At 29.6% G+C, this 19961-nt stretch overlaps 4 protein-coding genes across 4 annotated transcripts; 1 reads left to right on the top strand and 3 right to left on the bottom strand.

Moving 5' to 3' along the window:
• The first annotated feature begins 1168 nt into the window (after positions 1–1168).
• Positions 1169–3235, top strand: LOC124912620 (putative E3 ubiquitin-protein ligase SINAT1). The gene is made up of 4 exons (XM_047453262.1): positions 1169–1450; positions 1790–2046; positions 2110–2499; positions 2833–3235. Exons 2-4 carry the CDS (start codon positions 1828–1830, stop codon positions 3154–3156), a joined length of 933 nt encoding a protein of 310 aa, XP_047309218.1. The 5' UTR covers positions 1169–1450; positions 1790–1827; the 3' UTR covers positions 3157–3235.
• Positions 3125–7567, bottom strand: LOC124912619 (casein kinase 1-like protein HD16). Its single transcript, XM_047453261.1, has 16 exons — positions 7072–7567; positions 6656–6766; positions 6422–6495; positions 6258–6327; positions 6131–6186; positions 5761–5832; positions 5529–5623; positions 5368–5434; positions 5152–5281; positions 4855–5073; positions 4632–4768; positions 4384–4558; positions 4178–4268; positions 3816–3973; positions 3551–3739; positions 3125–3468 (listed from the first exon to the last, which is right to left on the bottom strand). The coding sequence occupies exons 1-16, from the start codon at positions 7444–7446 to the stop codon at positions 3409–3411; spliced, it is 2079 nt and encodes a 692-aa protein (XP_047309217.1). The 5' UTR covers positions 7447–7567; the 3' UTR covers positions 3125–3408.
• Positions 7568–12025: 4458 nt separating this feature from the next.
• LOC124912732 (agamous-like MADS-box protein AGL62) lies at positions 12026–12571 on the bottom strand. Its single transcript, XM_047453382.1, has one exon. It carries the CDS (start codon positions 12569–12571, stop codon positions 12026–12028), a length of 546 nt encoding a protein of 181 aa, XP_047309338.1.
• A 4777-nt stretch (positions 12572–17348) lies between these two features.
• On the bottom strand, positions 17349–17894 carry LOC124912731 (agamous-like MADS-box protein AGL62). The gene has a single exon (XM_047453381.1). The coding sequence runs from the start codon at positions 17892–17894 to the stop codon at positions 17349–17351; it is 546 nt and encodes a 181-aa protein (XP_047309337.1).
• Positions 17895–19961: the final 2067 nt, after the last annotated feature.

Below are 19961 nucleotides of genomic sequence, written 5' to 3'. Positions count from 1 at the left end.
ATTAAATTTTATTAATTAAAATTATAAATTTCAGTAATTTAAAAAATATCTAAACTTAATATATTTTATGTTTCACAATTTTGTAATAAAATATTATTAATCATAAAACTTCATTTATATAATCACACCATTATAAAAAAATATAAATTTTTATAATATTTATAAAAAAGAGTTAGTGAACTACTTAGAATATAAAGTTCAAACTCAATTACAAAATCGTACTACTAAATCATGACTCGAGCTCGGTCAAATTGAGATTGTGTCGAACTTTGACGGAATTACTCACAAATAACTTAACTCGTTTCCACCCCTACCTTTAATCATAACTTTTATTCAATCCACTCTACTTGAACTACTTAATGAATATATACTAATGTCTTTTTTTTATCTAATAATTTATATTTTTATAATTTAAAGTAGAATATAATTATTTAAATAACCTCTATTCAATTAAAAAGAGAAGTTATTATTAATCTATATATTATTTTAAACTTGTAATGGGTATTATTCCTTAATTTTTTTTAAAATTATATAACATAAAAAGGTCTTTTTCAAATTCAAATGAAGGGTATAGTGTGTGGTCAATTTGGTCATATATTATCGGGAAAACAAACGGGACCCAGCATTTTCGTGGGAAGTTATTACGTACAAGTGGACGATACCTCAATAAAAGCTAACACTATGATTCATCATTATAGACAAGAACTGGGACCCACTCCCAATTCAAAATTGAGAAATCATTAATTATCATTTCATACTTAAAAATTGAATCTTGAAATCAAATTTGATGAACTCATTTTCAAAATGCATTTGGACCCACAAATTAGATTTGTTTTCCTTATCGGGTTAACCGCCAATCACTATACCACAATCCATATGAGAAGATTTGATCTCATAAAATTCATAACTCTTAATTTTGAAATAATTGTAACTATTCAAAAAAGAATCTTTAATTATCATATGATTCATGAAAATCTAAATAAGAAAATGATAAGAAATTACTAAAGAGGAAATATAAATAGAAAGAGCAAGTAACATTTACTAGTGGTAAGTGAGAGTCCACATTAAAGATATGTTTTTTTTTTTTTTTTTTTTTTTTCTGAATTTGGATGGGTTTACCCGCCCGCTCCAAATCTCAAGAAATGAGAAGCTTTCACGGATTTCTCAGCACTTACTTTGTTGTTGTTTTATTTAATAAAGACTCTCTCTTTCTCTATCTGTCTCTTGTGATTTACTCAATATTATTTATTATACTTATTATTGTTTGTTAGTGTGATTTGCAGACCCAATCACAAAGTAATCATGGAGCGTCCAATTGGGTTTGATTAAGCAATATAGGGTTGAATTGGATTGGAATCTCATCTGGGTTTTCTTCTTCTTGTGCGATTCATACTCTCTGGTCTACTTTCTTCTTGCTTGATTTTGCTTCTTTGGAAGAATCTCCATCTGGGTAATCTTCGTTTTCATGAAATTTCATTTATTGCTGTTTTGTTTTGGGTTCAATATGCACTGTTTTACTGCCTCAATCGATTTCCTTGTATATTCTCTATGTTTGAGAAAACCTAGACACCTGCATTTAGGTTTCAAATGATGGTCTGTTTTGTCTGTCTGTCTGTCTGTCTAATGATCTTCACTACAAAGTCTGTTCGATTTATGGTTGGGCTGAAAGTAGTTGGTTTCTGTGTGATTGTAAAGTACTGTTTCATTATCTTTAATCTTAGTTGAGTGAAGAAGATGCAGCCTGAGCTTGTTTAACTATACTAAATTTCATTTTTTTTTCCATTCATAGATCGGATTGAATTGAATTGAATTGGGAAGATTGCGATCATGGCTCCAGAGACGTCTCGCAGTACATCAACATATGCTGATTATGGTATATCAGCACCTTCTTCAGATTCAGGAGGAATAAGAAACTCTCCATTTCGGAAAACCATTCTTTCTTCCATTAATAATGGGAAACATGGGATGGAATCAAGTAGTAATGCAGTAAACGAGCTTCTTGAATGCCCTGTTTGCTTGAACATCATGTATCCTCCAATTCATCAGGTATCCTATGGTTTAGAGTTCCTAAAAAATTGTTTTGGTTTTGATTTTGATTGTGATTTGCAGTGTCCGAATGGTCACACCATATGTTTCCAATGCAAGGCAAAAGTAGAAAACTGTTGTCCAATTTGTAGACAGGAGCTTGGAAACATAAGATGTGTTGCTCTTGAGAAAGTAGCGGAATTGCTAGAATTACCATGCCGATATCAGTTCATGGGTTGTCAAGACATATTTTCGTACCAAAATAGGTCGAGACACGAACATAGTTGCAGGTTCAGACCGTTTAATTGCCCTTATGCCGGAGCTGAATGCTCGGTCAATGGAGACATCCCTTTTCTCGTTTCCCATCTCAAAGAGCATCACAAAGTTGACATGCATGACGGCTGGTCTACCTTCAATCACCGTTATGTCAAATCCAATCCACACGAAGTTGAAAACGCTACCTGGATGTTAACTGTAAGTATTTAAATCAAATATTATAATTCATTAAATCAGCTCAATTTGAAAAGTCATTCCTAAGAGAGGTCATGTCAGAACTCCTTTCATTGATTTACATTGAGAATTCCTTTATTGAAATAGGGGTTATGACTTGAGAAGTTGTATTAGTTTCTTCCAAGAAATAAATCCTGTTCTTTTTAAACCAGATTGAAGTGGGTCATGACTATGTGAAGGCGTTCTAACTAATATCATAATATACTTGTCTTTCAACCTAAAGTTTCAAATTCGAATAAACCTCGGTTGTAGAAGAAGAAAAAAGACTCCTAATACTCATCCTTTTCAATTATCTAGGTTTTCAACTGTTTTGGGCATCAGTTCTGCTTGCACTTTGAAGCATTCAACCTAGGAATGGCACCTGTTTACATGGCATTCTTGCGATTCATGGGCGACGATCAAGATGCTAAAAAATTCAGCTACAGCTTGGAAGTTGGAGCAAACGGGCGTAAGTTAACATGGCAAGGAGTGCCACGAAGCATTCGCGACAGCCACAAGACAGTTCGAGACAGCCTAGACGGTCTGATTATACAGAGAAGTTTAGCACTTTTCTTCTCTGGAGGTGATGGTCAAGAGTTAAAGCTTAAAGTTGCTGGAAGAATATGGAAAGAACATTTATAATAATGTAGTACAAGTGTTCACAAAATCCAAAAACTTGGGAAGATCTTGAAAACATAAAGTTACATTGTTTTGGCAGGCAGTTTGTTTTAAAACTTAAATAGTAATTTTCCTCTACACTTTCATTATTGCCAGAAACTTAAGATAGAATGCAACTGGAAGTCAGATAAACCATTCTTCCTTTTTGCAAATGTATACGACACAAAAGGGGTAACATGTAAAATGTTCGGAGAGGATAAATAGGAGGACAATTAGTTAAGAGACGGTCCTTCCATAGCAAATGCATGACAGATAAAGATTCTTCTCCCATTTCTCCTGCACAATTATTATTGATGAAATGTTAAAACATGATTCGCCACCAAACAAGGTCTAAAATGGTGTCAATTTTGATTTTTACCTTTACATGTGTGCTTGGGAACTGAGTTGTTCGGAGAGTCTCCTGAGTTTCATCGGAGGGCCTGCGTCTGGGAACACTCAGTATAAGAGCAGTTTGATCAGATGTGGCGGCTGCTGATGTAATTCTAAAACCGTTATCCCATCTTTTGTGGATGCCCTCACTTGGATATAGAAAATCCAGTTCAACCACCTGTCATCAAATTAGGTGTTAGTATGAGACTAAAAATCTACCCCCTACACACAAATAAGAGACCAGAAAGACAAACCTGACTACTGAAGCCTGCATTTCGAGACATAACAACAGCCCACTTACTATCAGCAGTTGCCATGGAGGTGACATGAAAACCTTCTTTCCATTTCTTGCTTATCCACTTGAATGGAAAGGAGTCGCCTACTTTGTAGGACTGTTGAGAATATGGAGTGCCTGAGCATAATTATTGCAGAAGTTATATCGGGTAGAATCCAAATATACAACTTATCAGGACTTAGGAGCCAAGTGTATCAATCTAACCTCAGACAGACTATTATCAAAAACAATATTCATTGTAATTAATATAGGAAGAGTTATTAGAAAAATATAAAATAAGGGTTCAATCAAACAAGGCCTAAGAGAGCATGAAAAGTCTACCTTTAGACATAACCACAAGGGAGCCTCCACTAGTGGAACCTGCAATGGAACTAATGTAAAAATTCTTCTCCCATTGTTCCATGATCCATTCCTAAAGACATGTAAGACAACAAAAGTTACTACTTGGAAAATTCAATATATATATATATATATATGATTATAAAGAAGAAGAAGAAGAAGAAGAAGAAGAAAAAGACATAAGACACCTTCTGCAAAAAGAAACGTGAGAGCTGATACACCTGGGACCTAAAACCAGTTCCAGCGTCCATAATAAGAGCCCACAGACTGGAACAAGATGCCACACAGCTAATGAGTAGACCATCTGTGTTTCCTTTTTCCACATGCTGGGCTAATCTTTCATCAGCCACATTGTAGTGATACCTACTTATTACAACGAGAAAATAATTATATATAGAAAATTTGAAGAAAAAAAGAAGAGAAGATTGATTGTCACCTCTGTTTCATAGGTGGTCTGGCATTATAAACTGATATCCACTGGGTAGCAGGTACCCCCAAGCGAACCCTCTTCCTAGCAGAATCATCTTCTGGTTCAATGATTCTACTTCGTTTTTGACCAACATGAGCGATAACCTATATAGAGATGGTTTTTGAGGATGTAAAAACCATAATCACAAAAACTAAACAATGGATGGCTAGGCTAGGCTAGGCTAACACACCTTTTGTGCACCATCAGTGTTGATAGGTCGTACAGCAGGATTTGGTGCAATTAGAGAATGAAACATTCCGATCATCACAGAGTAGTTGGGCTCTTCGTCGAATTTCATGTTCACCACATACTCAAGAAGATGCCTAATTGGCGCAGGGCAGAAGCAGCACATCATTTCAGGAGATGTGGCCATCTTTTTCTTGCACACTAGAAATGACTTGTTATCACCCTATAGTAAAACCAAAACGATTTTCCCAAGTAAGTTTCTGAGTTTTCACCCTTGCCATGATGTTTATGTCAGTATTACCTGAAATCCTTGCCATGGCAACCTGCCTCTGTGAAGAAAAATAAGTGTATATGCAAGTGATTCTAGGTCATCTCGCCTGCTGGCTGTTCTTCCCAAATGAGCATGTGCACTAGCATACCGAACAGTTCCCCTGAACCATTAACGACGTATTTCAAGCATAATACATGGGAAGTGAAATTTTGTAAATTAAGGCTATAATAAAAATATATAATGCACCTAAACAGATCAGGACGTTGGTCGTAGCTAACATGATTCCCACTAGTGCTGTCTCTCCACTTAGTTGCTGAAAAATCAGAAGTTGGATAGGAAACTTAGAAATTTATAAAAAAAAAAACAAATAAAATGGAGCTAATATGCAAGTGTGTGGAAACTAGCACCTAATCCAAGATCAACAAGAAACAACTTCTTCTCTTGGGCGGTTGATGGCTGGCCAAGCAAGAAATTCTCTGGCTTTACATCTCCGTGCACATAACTAATGTGAAGACGGATAAATTAAACAAGTCATGTTAATAATAAAGCATTAAGATAATTTCATACTGTTCTTTATGCAAGATACATAAACAGAAGTAAATCCCAGATGTAAGAATTCAATAAGTGATAGAAACCTACCCTTTTGCATGTATCTTCTCTAGGATGGATAATGACTCAACTGCAATACATGCAACCATTTCTGTTGACATCCTGCCATTCAAAAGAGATATCTCAACTCAGCCAATCGAAAGGGTACAAAATTGACAACCAAAGCCACGTCAAGAACAATTTGTATGTCTGAATAACTGGAAATCATAAAACTTATCCCAGCAATGAAACATTCCAAAACCATCCAAACAAACTTATTCTGAGGAATTTAACCAAAAACAATTGGTGATCAACTGGCTATCTTTTGGAACCTCCACATGTGTGCAGGAGATTCAAACAAAAAAACTGCTACATTCTATCCTTCAAAACATGAACAAAAATGAACGGATGAGATACTCACGCTTGTCCTGAAGTATTCCATACATCCCACAAGCTAGGGCCGAGAATGTCCATAACCTACAGGTATGCGTTTAGTGGTCTAATCTATAACAATAATCATGAAAAGAAACATAAACACATTAGCATACCATCACATAATAGTCCCCTTGCTTCCCTTTAAAATGTACTCTAGGAACTCCATGACTACCTCCAAGAGTGCTGAACACAAAAAAAAAGTGAAAACAATGAAACACGTTACAAATAATAACCACATAGGTAATTAATAAATAAAAAATTAAACTTAGACCCTTACTTGTACACTTGCCACTCGTATGGAGGGCCATAACTACAGCCCTTGCTATTTCTATGCTCAAATTTCAATGCCACCTAAGATAACACAGCTCAAAATGACATCAGGCGTACTTCCATTATTACGGTGGAACATCAGTAAGTAGATACGACAAGGAAAACTAAACAACAATCATTAAACTTGCACGATTTTAAACAAAACAAAAAGATATAAGACATTAATTCAAATGAATATTACCTCAACCGGTCCTGAACCTGCAGACATACGACGACCAACAAATACCTGACCGAAACCACCTTTCCCCAATTTCCTCTCAACCTTATATATCGGTGAACCTCCTACTTGAACCTGCAAAATAACCCATTGCAGAATAAGTATACAAAAATTATTTCTGGGGGAACATAAACAAAATTGAGCAATGCAAGGAATTCATTATATAGAAGGAACATAAATTCTTATAAAGCCTGTGGATCCTAGGTGGGATTACTACAGAAACCCTATAAAATATATACTTAGCATGTAATCATGAACCATCCATATGATCAAAGAACGAGTCTTTAAGTAAAATTGGATGCAAGAATAAACAACAACCCATTGAATATCTTAAATCCTTAATCGCCTAAAAAGCAAACCTGAAAAACAAAGATTCTTACCCGATCAGGGAAAGGCGTGGTATTGCCCTCTTCTTCCTTCCCAGTTGCCTTATTAGCACTCAAACCACCACTCTCGTCTCCCATGGTCTCGGGCTTTACCGCTTTATCTTCTTCTTTTGCTCCTCCCTGTTCGAATCGATTATTTTCCGAGATCACGATCACCTCTGGCTCCTTGGGCTTCTTAGTCGCAGGTAACCTCCCAACTTGACGTCGCTTCACTCCGTGCACAACCGCAACCGCAACCGCATCCGCCTCGGCCTTAGCTTCGGCAGCCGCCCTAGCTACCGCCGCCCGAGTCTTGACGTAATTGCCAACAACCAAGGGCTCCGATTTCTTGCGACGTCGCGGATCTAAGGAAGCACGGTCAGGGAGCATTGTTTTGCCATAAAATATATTGAATAATAATAATCTATTTGTGAATGAACCATTATATTTCTTTCCCCCTTCACCAAATTTCTGAAACCCTAGACATTATGAACCGACGGCAACAATCTTCCTTAACCAAAATACTACAACTGCATACTACCCCTTTCACTTTTTTTCTTTTTTTTTAGATTTTTTTATAACCAAATAAATTTAAAATATTTTAACTCAAAATTTTCAAATAAAAATTGTTTTCATTTATTTAAATATTATAAGTATAATATATCATAAACTAACCCTTTTTTTTAATTAATTAAGAAATTTTCATGTTTAATCCTAGCATCTCTATGTTTAATATTACATTTTTAATTAAAAGACATCTTAACCTCTTAATTTTTTCTATTTTTTCTTAGTTTTTTATACCATGTTGGGAACCAAATCTTTTATTCATTTTTAAGTATTTTTTATTTTATTTTAAAGTTTTATAAGATTTTTCATTAATGATTAGATACGGTGTTATAAGATACCGAGGGTAGTATGAACTCCCTCCTCCAATACGAGTTGTAAAAAAATATAAAAAGTTAGTGGTTGAAAGTTAACGAAAAACATGGGAGAAAGATGCACAAATAAAAGAACGAATATATCCGGAGCCATAACTCCCTACACCAATCTCAGAAGTTTCAAAACTATTCTAACAATGTTTTGCGTGAAATACTATTATTATAATTATAAACAAAGTGTTTAATTTTGTTATTTGATCTAAACATGTCAAAAAGATGAGTTGACGTTAAAAAAAACTTAAGAATCATAAAATATAGAATATAACCATAATAAAATTTTGAAAGTATTTATCTTAATACCCTCCTTTAATAAATTAATTATTACTTAAATATAATTATATTGACATGTTGTACATGATATTAGTATATTTCTCACTTTTATTGAATGAGAGGGAGCCAAATTCTAATACTTGCTTATTAAATATATATTTTTTTATATTTTTTTAGGAAATATAATAATTTTATTTATAATATTCCAAATATAAAAAGTTAAAAACTTGAATATCAAGTAACTTCTCTAAGATGTGGTTGTTGAATTGGCCTCCTTTGTAGTATGTCCAGAGGCCCAGCCATTAAAAAGCCCAATTCTTATTTTTTATTTGAACAATTTGTATTCTGATTTATGACCCAAAGAATTTAAAATATACCAGAATTAATTTATATAAAAAATCTCACTTAAATATTTATCAAATAGGGATTACCAAAATCTCTAAAACCATATAATAAGGTCTTGAATAATTTATTCCAGATTTCATGCTGTCACAATCCATCACATGCTAATGAAATAAAGACCAAAATTGTTGATAAAATAGTACTTGTGTATGAACCCATTGGAAATTTCCCATGAAACTTCTTGCCCAATATTACTGTGCAACTCTAATTGCTTATGGTGTGTTTGTTTGCCAAAAATATAGCAATCCATAGATCGATCTCATTCACGCAATGTAATAGACGAGAATATTTGATCATCGCTTTTCGCGAGCAAACACTTATAAAATCGTGAATTCATCATTTGCTTTTGGTTGAAATTGTGAAACATATAGTGTGTGTTTAATGTTTCATTCATAGAATTATTTAAAATTGAATTAGAAGTTACTTATGAATGGTTTATAAAATTTTGAAAGTCTGAAAATGAAGACTCATATATAGTCAATAATTCACATATCTATTCATAATTACTCTACATTTTTATAGTTCACTCAGAAAGTTATTATTAAAAAGAGTTATAATTGTGAAATGGTGTTATTACTCAGAATATACCCTAATAAAAAAAAATAGTGAAATATTATGACAGTAAATACTATTAACATGATTAAGAGGAAAATTAAAAAGTTTAATTCTCATTGAAGGAATCATATTTGATTTTTATGACTAAATTAAATTTTATTATTATTATTATTTTTTTTTTGATAAAAGCATGTATAGCTTTGTTTGATATTAGAAAATACAAGTGTTCTACTAGTTCAATGAATGGTTAATATTTTGATATTTATAAAATAACAACAATATATATGCTCAATAAAATGATTATATAAATTATAAGTACAATTTTAATTTCAAACTTTATTTTAAATTAAGTTATATACATATTTGTTTGAAAAAGTTAACTAAATTGTGGACTCTATTTTTTAAAATAAAAATGATTTTTCATTTAATACAATTAATTAATAAATAATATAAAATAAAATAATACTTATAAAATTAATTCAAACAATGTATGAATAATTTATAAAATTAAAAATTTCAATAGAAAAGATCTAACAATCATTCAATTTATTGAAGGTCACTCAAACGACGAACACATTTAAATTCATAAACGATGAATAATAAAGTAGAGCAAACTAAACGGATTAAAAAATGGTATCGAAAAAATCTCTACCAAATATTTTGAACGGTAGTTAAACTATACTAAACCGAAGTAAAATATTTTGTCAAATAATATATAATTAATAATGAAAAACCCGTATGATTCACGTGATGATACATATAAGTAACCTCTATATAACTCGTTATATTGAAAATATGAAAAACAAACTCTGTATCAGGTAATTTCATATTTTTAGACCGAATAAAATATCATCTAAGATTAGTAAGATTAGTGATAGGGAGAAGAAATTTGGGATAGGGAATGAGGGAAGGAATGACGTGTCACCACATCATTAAAGGATAAAAGATAAAACTTAAAAGGGTGAGGAGAGACAAAATATATATTTTTTTATTTTTTCAAACAAAAAAATTAGATTGCACCACGTCATTCCCTCTCTAATCATTTTTTGTTTTAATGTAAGAAAGGCTCTGGAACATAATATTGTCTTAAGAACAATTTATTAAAAATCAAACAAGGTCTTAAAACAAGTTAATATATATCCGTTGATACATCATCATCTTCATACAAAAATCTTCCATTAATAATACAGTTTCTCTTTCTAACTAGCTTTCTATGGAGTCGGAGACACTAACAGGGGCGGCGCCGGCGAGCATACTAACAGAACGGTGGTTCGTGACGGCGGCGTTAACAATCATCGGAGCAATCTCCGCCTATATTCTCTTTGAATCATTCATGATGGCGGCGGCTGATCTTCTTCAAAGGATGTTAATGGTTTTCCCTTTACTATTTCTCATACTTATTCCATTACTATCTAATTATTCCTCTGCAGATTTTCATATTCCTTTACCCGGATCCGAACCCGATTCTTTTCACCGGGCCGGAACATCCCCATGGGGCGTTGCCGTCTTGCTCATTTTCCTTTTCTTCCTCATTTCTCGAGTTAAATAAATAAATAAATAAATTTTCACTTTTTGTATAATTATTACCCTTTTCTTCCTTTTTTTTTTTTTTTTTTTTTTTTTTTTTTTTTTTTTTTTTTTTTTTATTCAGAAGAAATATAGTAAAAACATACTAACAACTTTAATATAAACCAATTTTTGCATATTCCAACTTTGAGGAATCGTGTAAAACTTTATAAAAATTTGTTGGTAGGGTTAATTTATGGTTATGTCGGTTCTAAGAGCGGATCTATGTTAGGGTTCAATTATTTTTCCTTGTCATTTTAATTTTACTATTGATTGTGTGCTTAGGTTAGAAGTTTGGTATAAATAACATAGTTAGGGTAGTCAAATTAACTCTTGTACAAAGAAAATGTTCAAATAATTAGAATTTAATTATATTTATTGGGATAAGTTCAAATAATTATTTAAGCTGAATAATTTATTTTCCAAATTCAAATAATTACATTTATTGAAATTTGAATTCTTTAAAAAATCAATAAATAATTTGTTTACCCATCTTATTTTGCTACTTTTTGGCTAGTATATGATCCATTAATAATATTTTTTAAGCATGTTTTGAACCTATCATCTTAAAGCTCACCATGTATTACTATATTTTCTAACAAGTCAGAATTGAGTAAATTCATACCAAAAAAAATAATAATTAGGATTTATTATTTAGTTACTATTTATAAAGTTATAAAGTTTTAAGCTTACAAAATTCCTTTAAAATAGAATAAAAGACATTCAATATTTAAAGAAAATATATTGAATTAAAAGTAAAAAATAGTAAGTAATTTAGTGAAAAAACAAATAATAATAATATTATATTAAAAATAATTTTTTTTTTTTTTTTATATTTAAAAGTTAACAAGACCGCACACAGTTATTAGTCATTACCAAACTAACCTAATAAGTTATATATTGAAAATAGTTTTTATTTATATTAATGTTAAATATGAATATAAATTTGTGATATATTAATTTTCATACTTGTAAAAACGTCAATTTAAGCACGAAAAAAAACAAATAAACTTTTTACTTGAACGCTAATTAATATTAACATTTCAAGATAAGTTGTTTGTAATAAAAAATTCATAGAAAAATGTATTATAAGTACCAATTATAAGTACCAGTAAAAAAAAAAAAACTAAATGTCATCAAATATATGTTTCATTCTGACGCAATTTCATTCTTAACACGTTTTAATCGAATCTCTTTCTCTCTAAACAAAATCAAACACCTTCCATGACAACATCAACTTAGTTTCCATTAAGTTGGTTCATCCTTGCATGCAAATCATTTTGAATTTTCTTAAGCCAATCCTCTAACATTTGAGCATCACCCTCGCTGAGATCCGAAACAGGAGTATCAATAATCGATTTCATTTTACGTGCTTTAACCATTTTTTCTATTTTTTTCTCTCTTTCTTTCTCCTGATCCAAAAGATTCTCTACCTCAACAAGTTGGCTTGTTAGTCTAGCCAAATTTTCTCTAAAGGACGCCTCCATAAGACAATTGGTATCCATGTTACTATTGAGTTTCTTGTTATTGAGTAGTTTCATTGCAATCAATTCCATGTTCGGAGAAGAAAAAGAGAAAAGCTTCCCGGATGGAGATAAGATCATGACAATAAAATCGATAGCACAAACGATACTCAATTCACTGATCTTTTTGTACAATCCACTACGGCGTTTGGAAAAAGTGACTTGTCGATCTTCTTCCCTTTCCCGACGTCGGTCCGTGGGAATTCTTTGACGGCCTTTTGAACGCTTGTTTGCTCTAGAGTTGCTAGGGACGTTTTCCATTACACTCTCAAAATTCAAAGAATTTTTCTATTTGTCTCCACTTCACTAAATAAGAATTGTATTTATAGATAAGAGTGCACTAAATTGGATAAAAATTTGCACAGAAATATCATAGTCATCAATTGCAATCAAATTTGATTTGATTAGGCAATCTTCAAATATAGAAAATTAGAAATTTGGTAACACTCTATTGTAACAATTTCAACTAAATTGACCAATTCAAAATAATTTATTATTCGGTCATATTTTTCACAATTTTTGCTTGATATTTAATGTTTCATTATTCCTTGTGAGTATATTGACCACATAAATTATTTGCATTGGTTTTACTTTGACTAATATATTTGTTTTTCAATCTTACTATGTTATTGTTGTAATATAGATATGACTTACATATAACATTTTCATTTACTCACACATCCAATATAAACATCATAACAATTTTCTTTATTTGCATTATTTATCTAGTTCTATTTCTCTGTTTAACCGAATGGCGAAAAATGGATAGCCAGTCATTTGCTGTCTGAGTGCTTGTAGCCATTTGGGACATATTTACGAGGGAAAGATATATGTGACTTTTATTTTCGAAAGTATGATTCTCTTAATTTGAGCTACCATGATAGAATAATGTTCCGTTAACCTCTTCTAACAAAAAAACTTGGTCTAAAAAATAATGCGATAGAAATTTGTTTTAGGACGCCTTCCCACAATTGAATTTAAAATGTAATCTTAAAAAATGTTAGCACCACATCTGATGTTTGTTGTATTAAAGAACACCATAGATATGAAGATTGGAAACTTCTCGTATATAGAAATTAAAGAAAAACAAAATATATTTATATAATATAAAAAATATAAGTTGTCACATCTTTATTTTAACTTAAATTACACAGGAATGTTTTTGGTTTGTTAAGTTCTCATTTAGAAAAAATTAAAGATCCCGCACAAAACAATCTATGCATGCTAATGAGAGAACTTACTAAAAATAGGCATCATCCAACTCACCAATCTTTTTTATTCTCATGTCCATGACTCGTCGTACATTTGTTGATCTTTCAATGTTATCTCAAGCGTATACATCTTTCTTGAGCCGACTCAATACTATATCGATTACACTCCATATTTTCACTTCGGTAAGTATTAACCTGTTGTGATTTTGAATCCAACCAATGAAGTTAAATTGAAAAATAATGTATAAACTAAGACTTGAAATTCCCTAGCCATTTAAACTTTTTTTTGTTTCATCATTTAAACATTTATTCATATGATACAAATGTGCAATAACTTTTTTTTATGTAGTCTCAAATATGAACTCCTAGATTTCAATGTCTTCTCAAGAAAATAATATAGATCTGGATAGTTGACTAACAGAGCACGACTTAAATCAAGTACCAAAACCTATCCATGCGAAGTTGGTGGCACCAACTTTAACCCCTAGAATAAATGAGTGATGGTCCAACCAAATATAATATAAATAAGAATGAATCAACCTCCGATGAAATATATAATGTGCCCAAAATTCAGATCGAATTCTTGATACAAATGATGCAACATTGTTAGGTAATTTAAAAAAGAGAAATGATAGGGGCAACAAAATTCTAACGAAAGTAAGACCACGAATTTTACGTGGCTTGCTACTTGTGTAGGTGAGAGAAAAGAAAATAAAAGCAAAAAAAGGAAATGACATAAAATGCAATCTAGAGAATGAGTGTTTTTAGATAAAGAAGATGAAGCATCTTGAAAGGAATGCGGATAGAGATGTTTAATTGTGTTTAGCATAAGCTGGTTAAACATATATTTATAGATTGAGAGTGTTAGGGTTTCCTTCGGAGTATGCGCATGGGCCTTGTTGGCCCAACCTTAGGCGCACAATCGCATTTACCTTATTTCTTTGTCTTCCTTTTTGTTTAACAAAATAGAATGCGATGCAAGATCTTTTAAACCTTATTCATTTATCTTCATGTTTTTTAAACGAAAATCTAATACGTTTTATGTTAGGTAAACGGTTATCGTCTCCTTATTATAATTCAACTTATGAATTTCCATCCTGTTATTGTTTTAATTTTTATATAGTCCATTGACTACTTGTTAGAATACATAATTAATACCACAAATTGGTATATAACTTGTACTTAGTCCAAACTAAATGTTTGATTATTTTATATGTTTTCAAAGAAAAAATATTTATTTTTATATAAAATTTGTGAATTACTCACGCTCTTACAATTTTTTTTTCTTAATTTATCATTAACATGAAATTTTTGTTCTGGATCAAATGTAATTCAATTTAATATGGAATGAAATATTTATTTTGTACCTACTGGATTGTTAAATTTGTTTTCTTATAGATTTGTTCCGGTATATTGTTGGGTAAATTTTTGTGTACTAATCTACATCAATTCAATATTTGAGTGTATGGATGATTTATTGAATCATGATAGATTATTCTTAATAATAATTTTAGGAAAAAAATTTATTTAGACGTATGTACTTGTACAATTAACTCATTTAAACGTATATACTAATAAAAGATGATTTAAACATACGTATTATCAAAATTTGGCTCATTTAGTCTCTTTTAATAAACTATAGTTAACTTTTATTTTTAATTTATATATTTATTAATTAAATATTAATATATTTTTTCTCTCATTTTTTTTCATTAATAAATGAACTCTATATTTTTTTTTCTTAAATTTTTTATTATTTATATATGAGTATTTATTATTGATTATTTTAATTTTATTTTATATATATGAGCATTTATTATTAATTATTTTAATTTTATATTTCTTTTTTTTTATATTTTTTCTTATATTAAAATTGATTATTAATTATTTTAAAATTGTTTGATCTCAATGATGGAATATAACAATGACTTATCATTTCAACAATAAAAATCCTTCAACACAAAAATAAATAAATTAATAATCAAGAATTGAATAATACTAGCAAGTCATTCATCAAACACCAAAAGAGTAAATTATACAAAACAATATTCTTACTACTAAGTAATGAATAAAAATTAATTAAAAGTCATTAATTTCATTTTTGTTCATATTAAAATAAATAAGAAAGAAATTCTTCAAAAAATATTATACTAAAATATAAAATTCAAAGATAAATTGTTAAATTTTTTTCAAAAATGAGAATTTAAAAATTATGAGAAATAAAAACGAATAGATAAAAGAAGATGGAATAATAAAGAGAAACTAATATAAAAATAATAAATAAATTTAATAATAAAATAAATTACTTGATTTAATTAATGAAAAAGAATGAGTGAAAAAATATATTAATATTTAATTAATAAATATATAAATTTAAAAATAAAAATTAACTATAATTACTAAAAAGAGAATAAATGAATCAATTTTTGATATTACATATGTTTAAATGATTTTTTATTAGTTCATACGTCTAAGTTAACTTTTTTTTTCTATAATTTTATGATGATACTTTTTAATTTAAATATATATTTATTGATCGAGAGGGTTAGCGTTTCCTTCTAAATGTGCGCATTAGCTTTTTTTCGGCCCATCCTTAAGCGCACAATCCCTTAACCCTATTTAATTGTTTCTGTTATGTTAAATAAAATCTCATGTGGTGCAATGTCCTCTAACTCTATTTATTTATCCTCATGTTTCGTTAAATGAAAAATCAAATACATTTTATGTTCTGTTCTCAAATTAAATCCTCTCTGTTAGAATTTAACTTTTCAATTTTGTTTATTGTTTTAATTTTTATATCACTCATTATAATTACTTAATTTAGAGTACATAAGTTATCAAATATTATCCCACTAGATAGATAACTCTTACTTAGTCTAAGAAATAAAGATTTTTTTTTTATTGTTATATAACATTTGTTTTTATATCACATATTTTCTCATGTTATTATTTGTTATTAGACTTAAAAAATAATTCTCATTATTTTTAATATACATTAATCATTTAAAAATAAATAATAAATAAAAAATAAAAAAATATTCAAATAATTAGAATTTAATTATATTTATTGAGATATACTCAAATAATTATTTAAGCTGAACAATTTATTTTCCAAGTTCAAATAATTTAATTTATTGAAATTTAAATTCTTTATTAGCCGCATATACTGTGCATTAATAATAGTATTTTTTTTAAGCATATTTTGGACTTATCTTTTTTAAGCCCTCCTATATATTACTATATTTCTAAATTCATATAAGAAAAATAAAAGTTATGATTTATTATTTACTTACAACTTATCAAACTCCATTAAATATTTAAATAAAATATATTTAATTAAAAGTGAAAAATTGCAAGTTTAGTGTCAAAAATTTAATAATAATATTATATTAAAAATATTTTTTTTTTTAATTTTGTATTTTTGAAAGTTAACACGGCACACACATTTATTAGCCATTGCCTCTGCTTTAACTTAAAGTTTATAGTTATAATTTTGACAATTAAACTAACCTAGTAAATTATATATTGAAAATAGTTTTTATGTATATTATTGTTAAATATAAATATGAACTTATGATATATTAATTTTTATACTAGTAAAAATGTCAATTTAAGCATGAAAAAAAAATAATGTTATTTAAACACTAATTAATATTAACATTTCAAGATAGGTTATTTGCAATAAAACAATTTATAGAAAAATGCATTATAAGTACTAGTACCAAGAAAATATAACTAGATGTCAATTAAATATATGTGACATTCATTTCATTCGGATATCTCTTTCTTTCTAAAAAAAAACTAAACATCTTCCGGACAACGTTAACTTAGTTTCTGTTAAGTTGGTTCATCCTTGCATGCAAAACACTTTGAATTTTCTTAAGCCAATCTTCTAATATTTGAGCATCACCCTCGTTAAGATCTGAAACAGGAGTATCAATAATTAATTTCATTTTACGTGATCTAACCATTTTATCTATTTCTTGTTCTCTTTTTTTCTCCCGATCTAAAAGATTCTCTACCTCAACAAGTTGGCTTGTTAGTCTAGCCACATTTTCTCTTAATGACGCCTCAATAGGACAATTGGTTACCATGTTATTCTCTAGTTTCTTGTTATTGAGTAGTTTCATTGCAATCAATTCCATGTTGGGAGAAGCAAAAGAGAAGAGCTTCCCTGATGGACATAAGATCATGATAATAAAATCAATAGCACAAACGATACTCAATTCACTGATCTTTTTGTACAATCCACTACGACGTTTGGAAAAAGTGACTTGTCGATCTTCTTCCTTCTCCCGACGTCGGTCCATGGGAATTCTCTGACGGCCTTTTGAACGCTTGTTTGCTCTAGAGTTGTTAGGGACGTTTTCCATTACACTCTCAAAATTCGAAGAAGTTTGCTATGTGTCTCCACTTCACTCAATAAGAATTTTATTTATAGATAAAAGTGCACTAAAATTGGAAAAAAAATTGCACAAAAATATGATAGTTATCAATCGCAATCTAATTTGATTTGATTAGGCAATCTTCAAATATAGAAAATTAAAAATTTGGTAACACTCTATTGTATGATTTCAACCAAATTGACCGATTCAAAATAATTTATTATCCGGTCAATATTAAACTTTTTCACCATCTTTGCTTAATATTCAATGTTTTCCTTTTGTGAGTATATTGACCACATAAATTATTTGTATTAGTTTTACTTTGACTAATATATATATATTTTCAATATTACTATGTTATTGTTGTAATATAGATATGAATTACATATAATATTTTCATTTACTCACACATCCAACATAAACATCACAACAATGTTCTTTCTTTATATTATTTATCTAATTCTACTTAATTAAACAAAAATTATATAATATTATTTATTAATAAATATAATCAATATAATATATTGAAAATATAATATAAAGATATAATATCGATATTATATTATATTATATTATATTATATTATATTATATTATATTATATTATATTATATTAATTTCTATAATCAATATAATATATTGAAAATATAATATAAAGATAATAAAATTGTAAGATATAATATCGATATTATATTAATTTCCTTATAAGTTTAATTTAATGTCTATATAAGAGACTACATGCACTATGTAATTGAAAGATAATTCAATAAAATCTCTTTCTATATTCTTACATCGTATCAGAGCAAAAATTTTGTCCTCGAGCACAAAATATAGTCTTCCGCTGCCTCCATTAATGGCTATTTTAAGTCATTGATGGAGGGTTCAAATAAAACTCTATTACCTCATTATGTTTTTTTTATTTTATTTTTTTTAGTTTTATTCGCTTCCCCTAGTTCCTTTGGTTTTGAGCAAGTGGTGCCCCTGCCTCCAGATTCGGAATAACTGGTGCATCGGCTTTAGCCGTTTCCACACCTTCCTTTGGAACATCTAGTGTCTCGGCTTCAGCCGCTTCCACACATTCCTTTGGATTTGGCGCAACTGGAGCTTCTGCTCCTTCAGATCTAGATTAACCAAAACAACGACTTCCACAGCCTCCACTTCTTCATTAGGATTTGGATCAACCGTCGCTAGTTCTTTGCCATATCCTCCATTTGGGATGGCAACTAGTGCATCGTAGTCTCCTTTTGGTGCATCTACTTTCGGATCATTTGTGACCTCAGTGGCGTTTGGATCTTCACCTGCTGCTACTTTGATTAGAACATCTTCTTCGCCTTTGGCTGCTACACCATCATTGTTTGGAGTTTCTTCGGGTTCTTTTTGAAAAGTTTCGATCCAATCTCAGCATACATCGTTTACCTATTTCGATTGCGGGGGTATAATAAATATAATCAATATAATATATTGAAAATATAATATAAAGATAATATATCTGTAAGATATAATATCGATATTATATTATATTAGTTTCCTTGTAAGTTTAATTTATTGTCTACATAAGAGACATTTAATATGTAATTAAAAGATCATTCAATAAGATCTTTCAATTACAGTGCATGTCTCTTATATATACATTAAATTAAACTTATAAGGAAACTAATATAATATAATATCGATATTATATCTTATAGATATATTATCTTTATATTATATTTTCAATATATTATATTGATTATTTATATGTAAAATAGATAATGTCACGACCTCTGTTTTAGTCCAATATTCTTACCGATAAAATAAATCATTTTATTTACGAATCTACCACTAAGAAGCTTTGTTGCTGTTTCTTAGTCGGCTAGGAAGGAAACTTTGACAAAGATTTTTGAGGTGTTTAAATGGAAAATCAATTCATTCTTACATAATCGTTAATGATATCAAGATATACGTTTCCCTTGGTACTGTAATTTTCGAGATATATGCAAAGAGTGGAAACATTAAGAATGCTCTGAAAGTTTTCCATCATATGCCTGAAAAGAATTTACAATCATGGACAATCATG

The sequence above is a fragment of the Impatiens glandulifera genome, chromosome 8 (genome assembly GCF_907164915.1).
Source record: "Impatiens glandulifera chromosome 8, dImpGla2.1, whole genome shotgun sequence".
Taxonomy (NCBI): domain Eukaryota; kingdom Viridiplantae; phylum Streptophyta; class Magnoliopsida; order Ericales; family Balsaminaceae; genus Impatiens; species Impatiens glandulifera.
This window is presented reverse-complemented; position numbering and strand designations above follow the sequence as displayed.

Coding starts and splice junctions, on each gene's coding strand:
- LOC124912620 (XM_047453262.1), top strand. CDS start 1,828: ATGGCTCCAGAGACGTCTCGCAGTACATCAACATATGCTGATTATGGT. Junction 2,047..2,109: donor TGTATCCTCCAATTCATCAG/GTATCCTATGGT, acceptor TGTGATTTGCAG/TGTCCGAATGGTCACACCAT. Junction 2,500..2,832: donor ACGCTACCTGGATGTTAACT/GTAAGTATTTAA, acceptor TCAATTATCTAG/GTTTTCAACTGTTTTGGGCA.
- LOC124912619 (XM_047453261.1), bottom strand. CDS start 7,446: ATGCTCCCTGACCGTGCTTCCTTAGATCCGCGACGTCGCAAGAAATCG. Junction 6,496..6,655: donor CAGGTTCAGGACCGGTTGAG/GTAATATTCATT, acceptor GTGTTATCTTAG/GTGGCATTGAAATTTGAGCA. Junction 4,269..4,383: donor CACGTTTCTTTTTGCAGAAG/GTGTCTTATGTC, acceptor ACATGTCTTTAG/GAATGGATCATGGAACAATG.
- LOC124912732 (XM_047453382.1), bottom strand. CDS start 12,571: ATGGAAAACGTCCCTAGCAACTCTAGAGCAAACAAGCGTTCAAAAGGC.
- LOC124912731 (XM_047453381.1), bottom strand. CDS start 17,894: ATGGAAAACGTCCCTAACAACTCTAGAGCAAACAAGCGTTCAAAAGGC.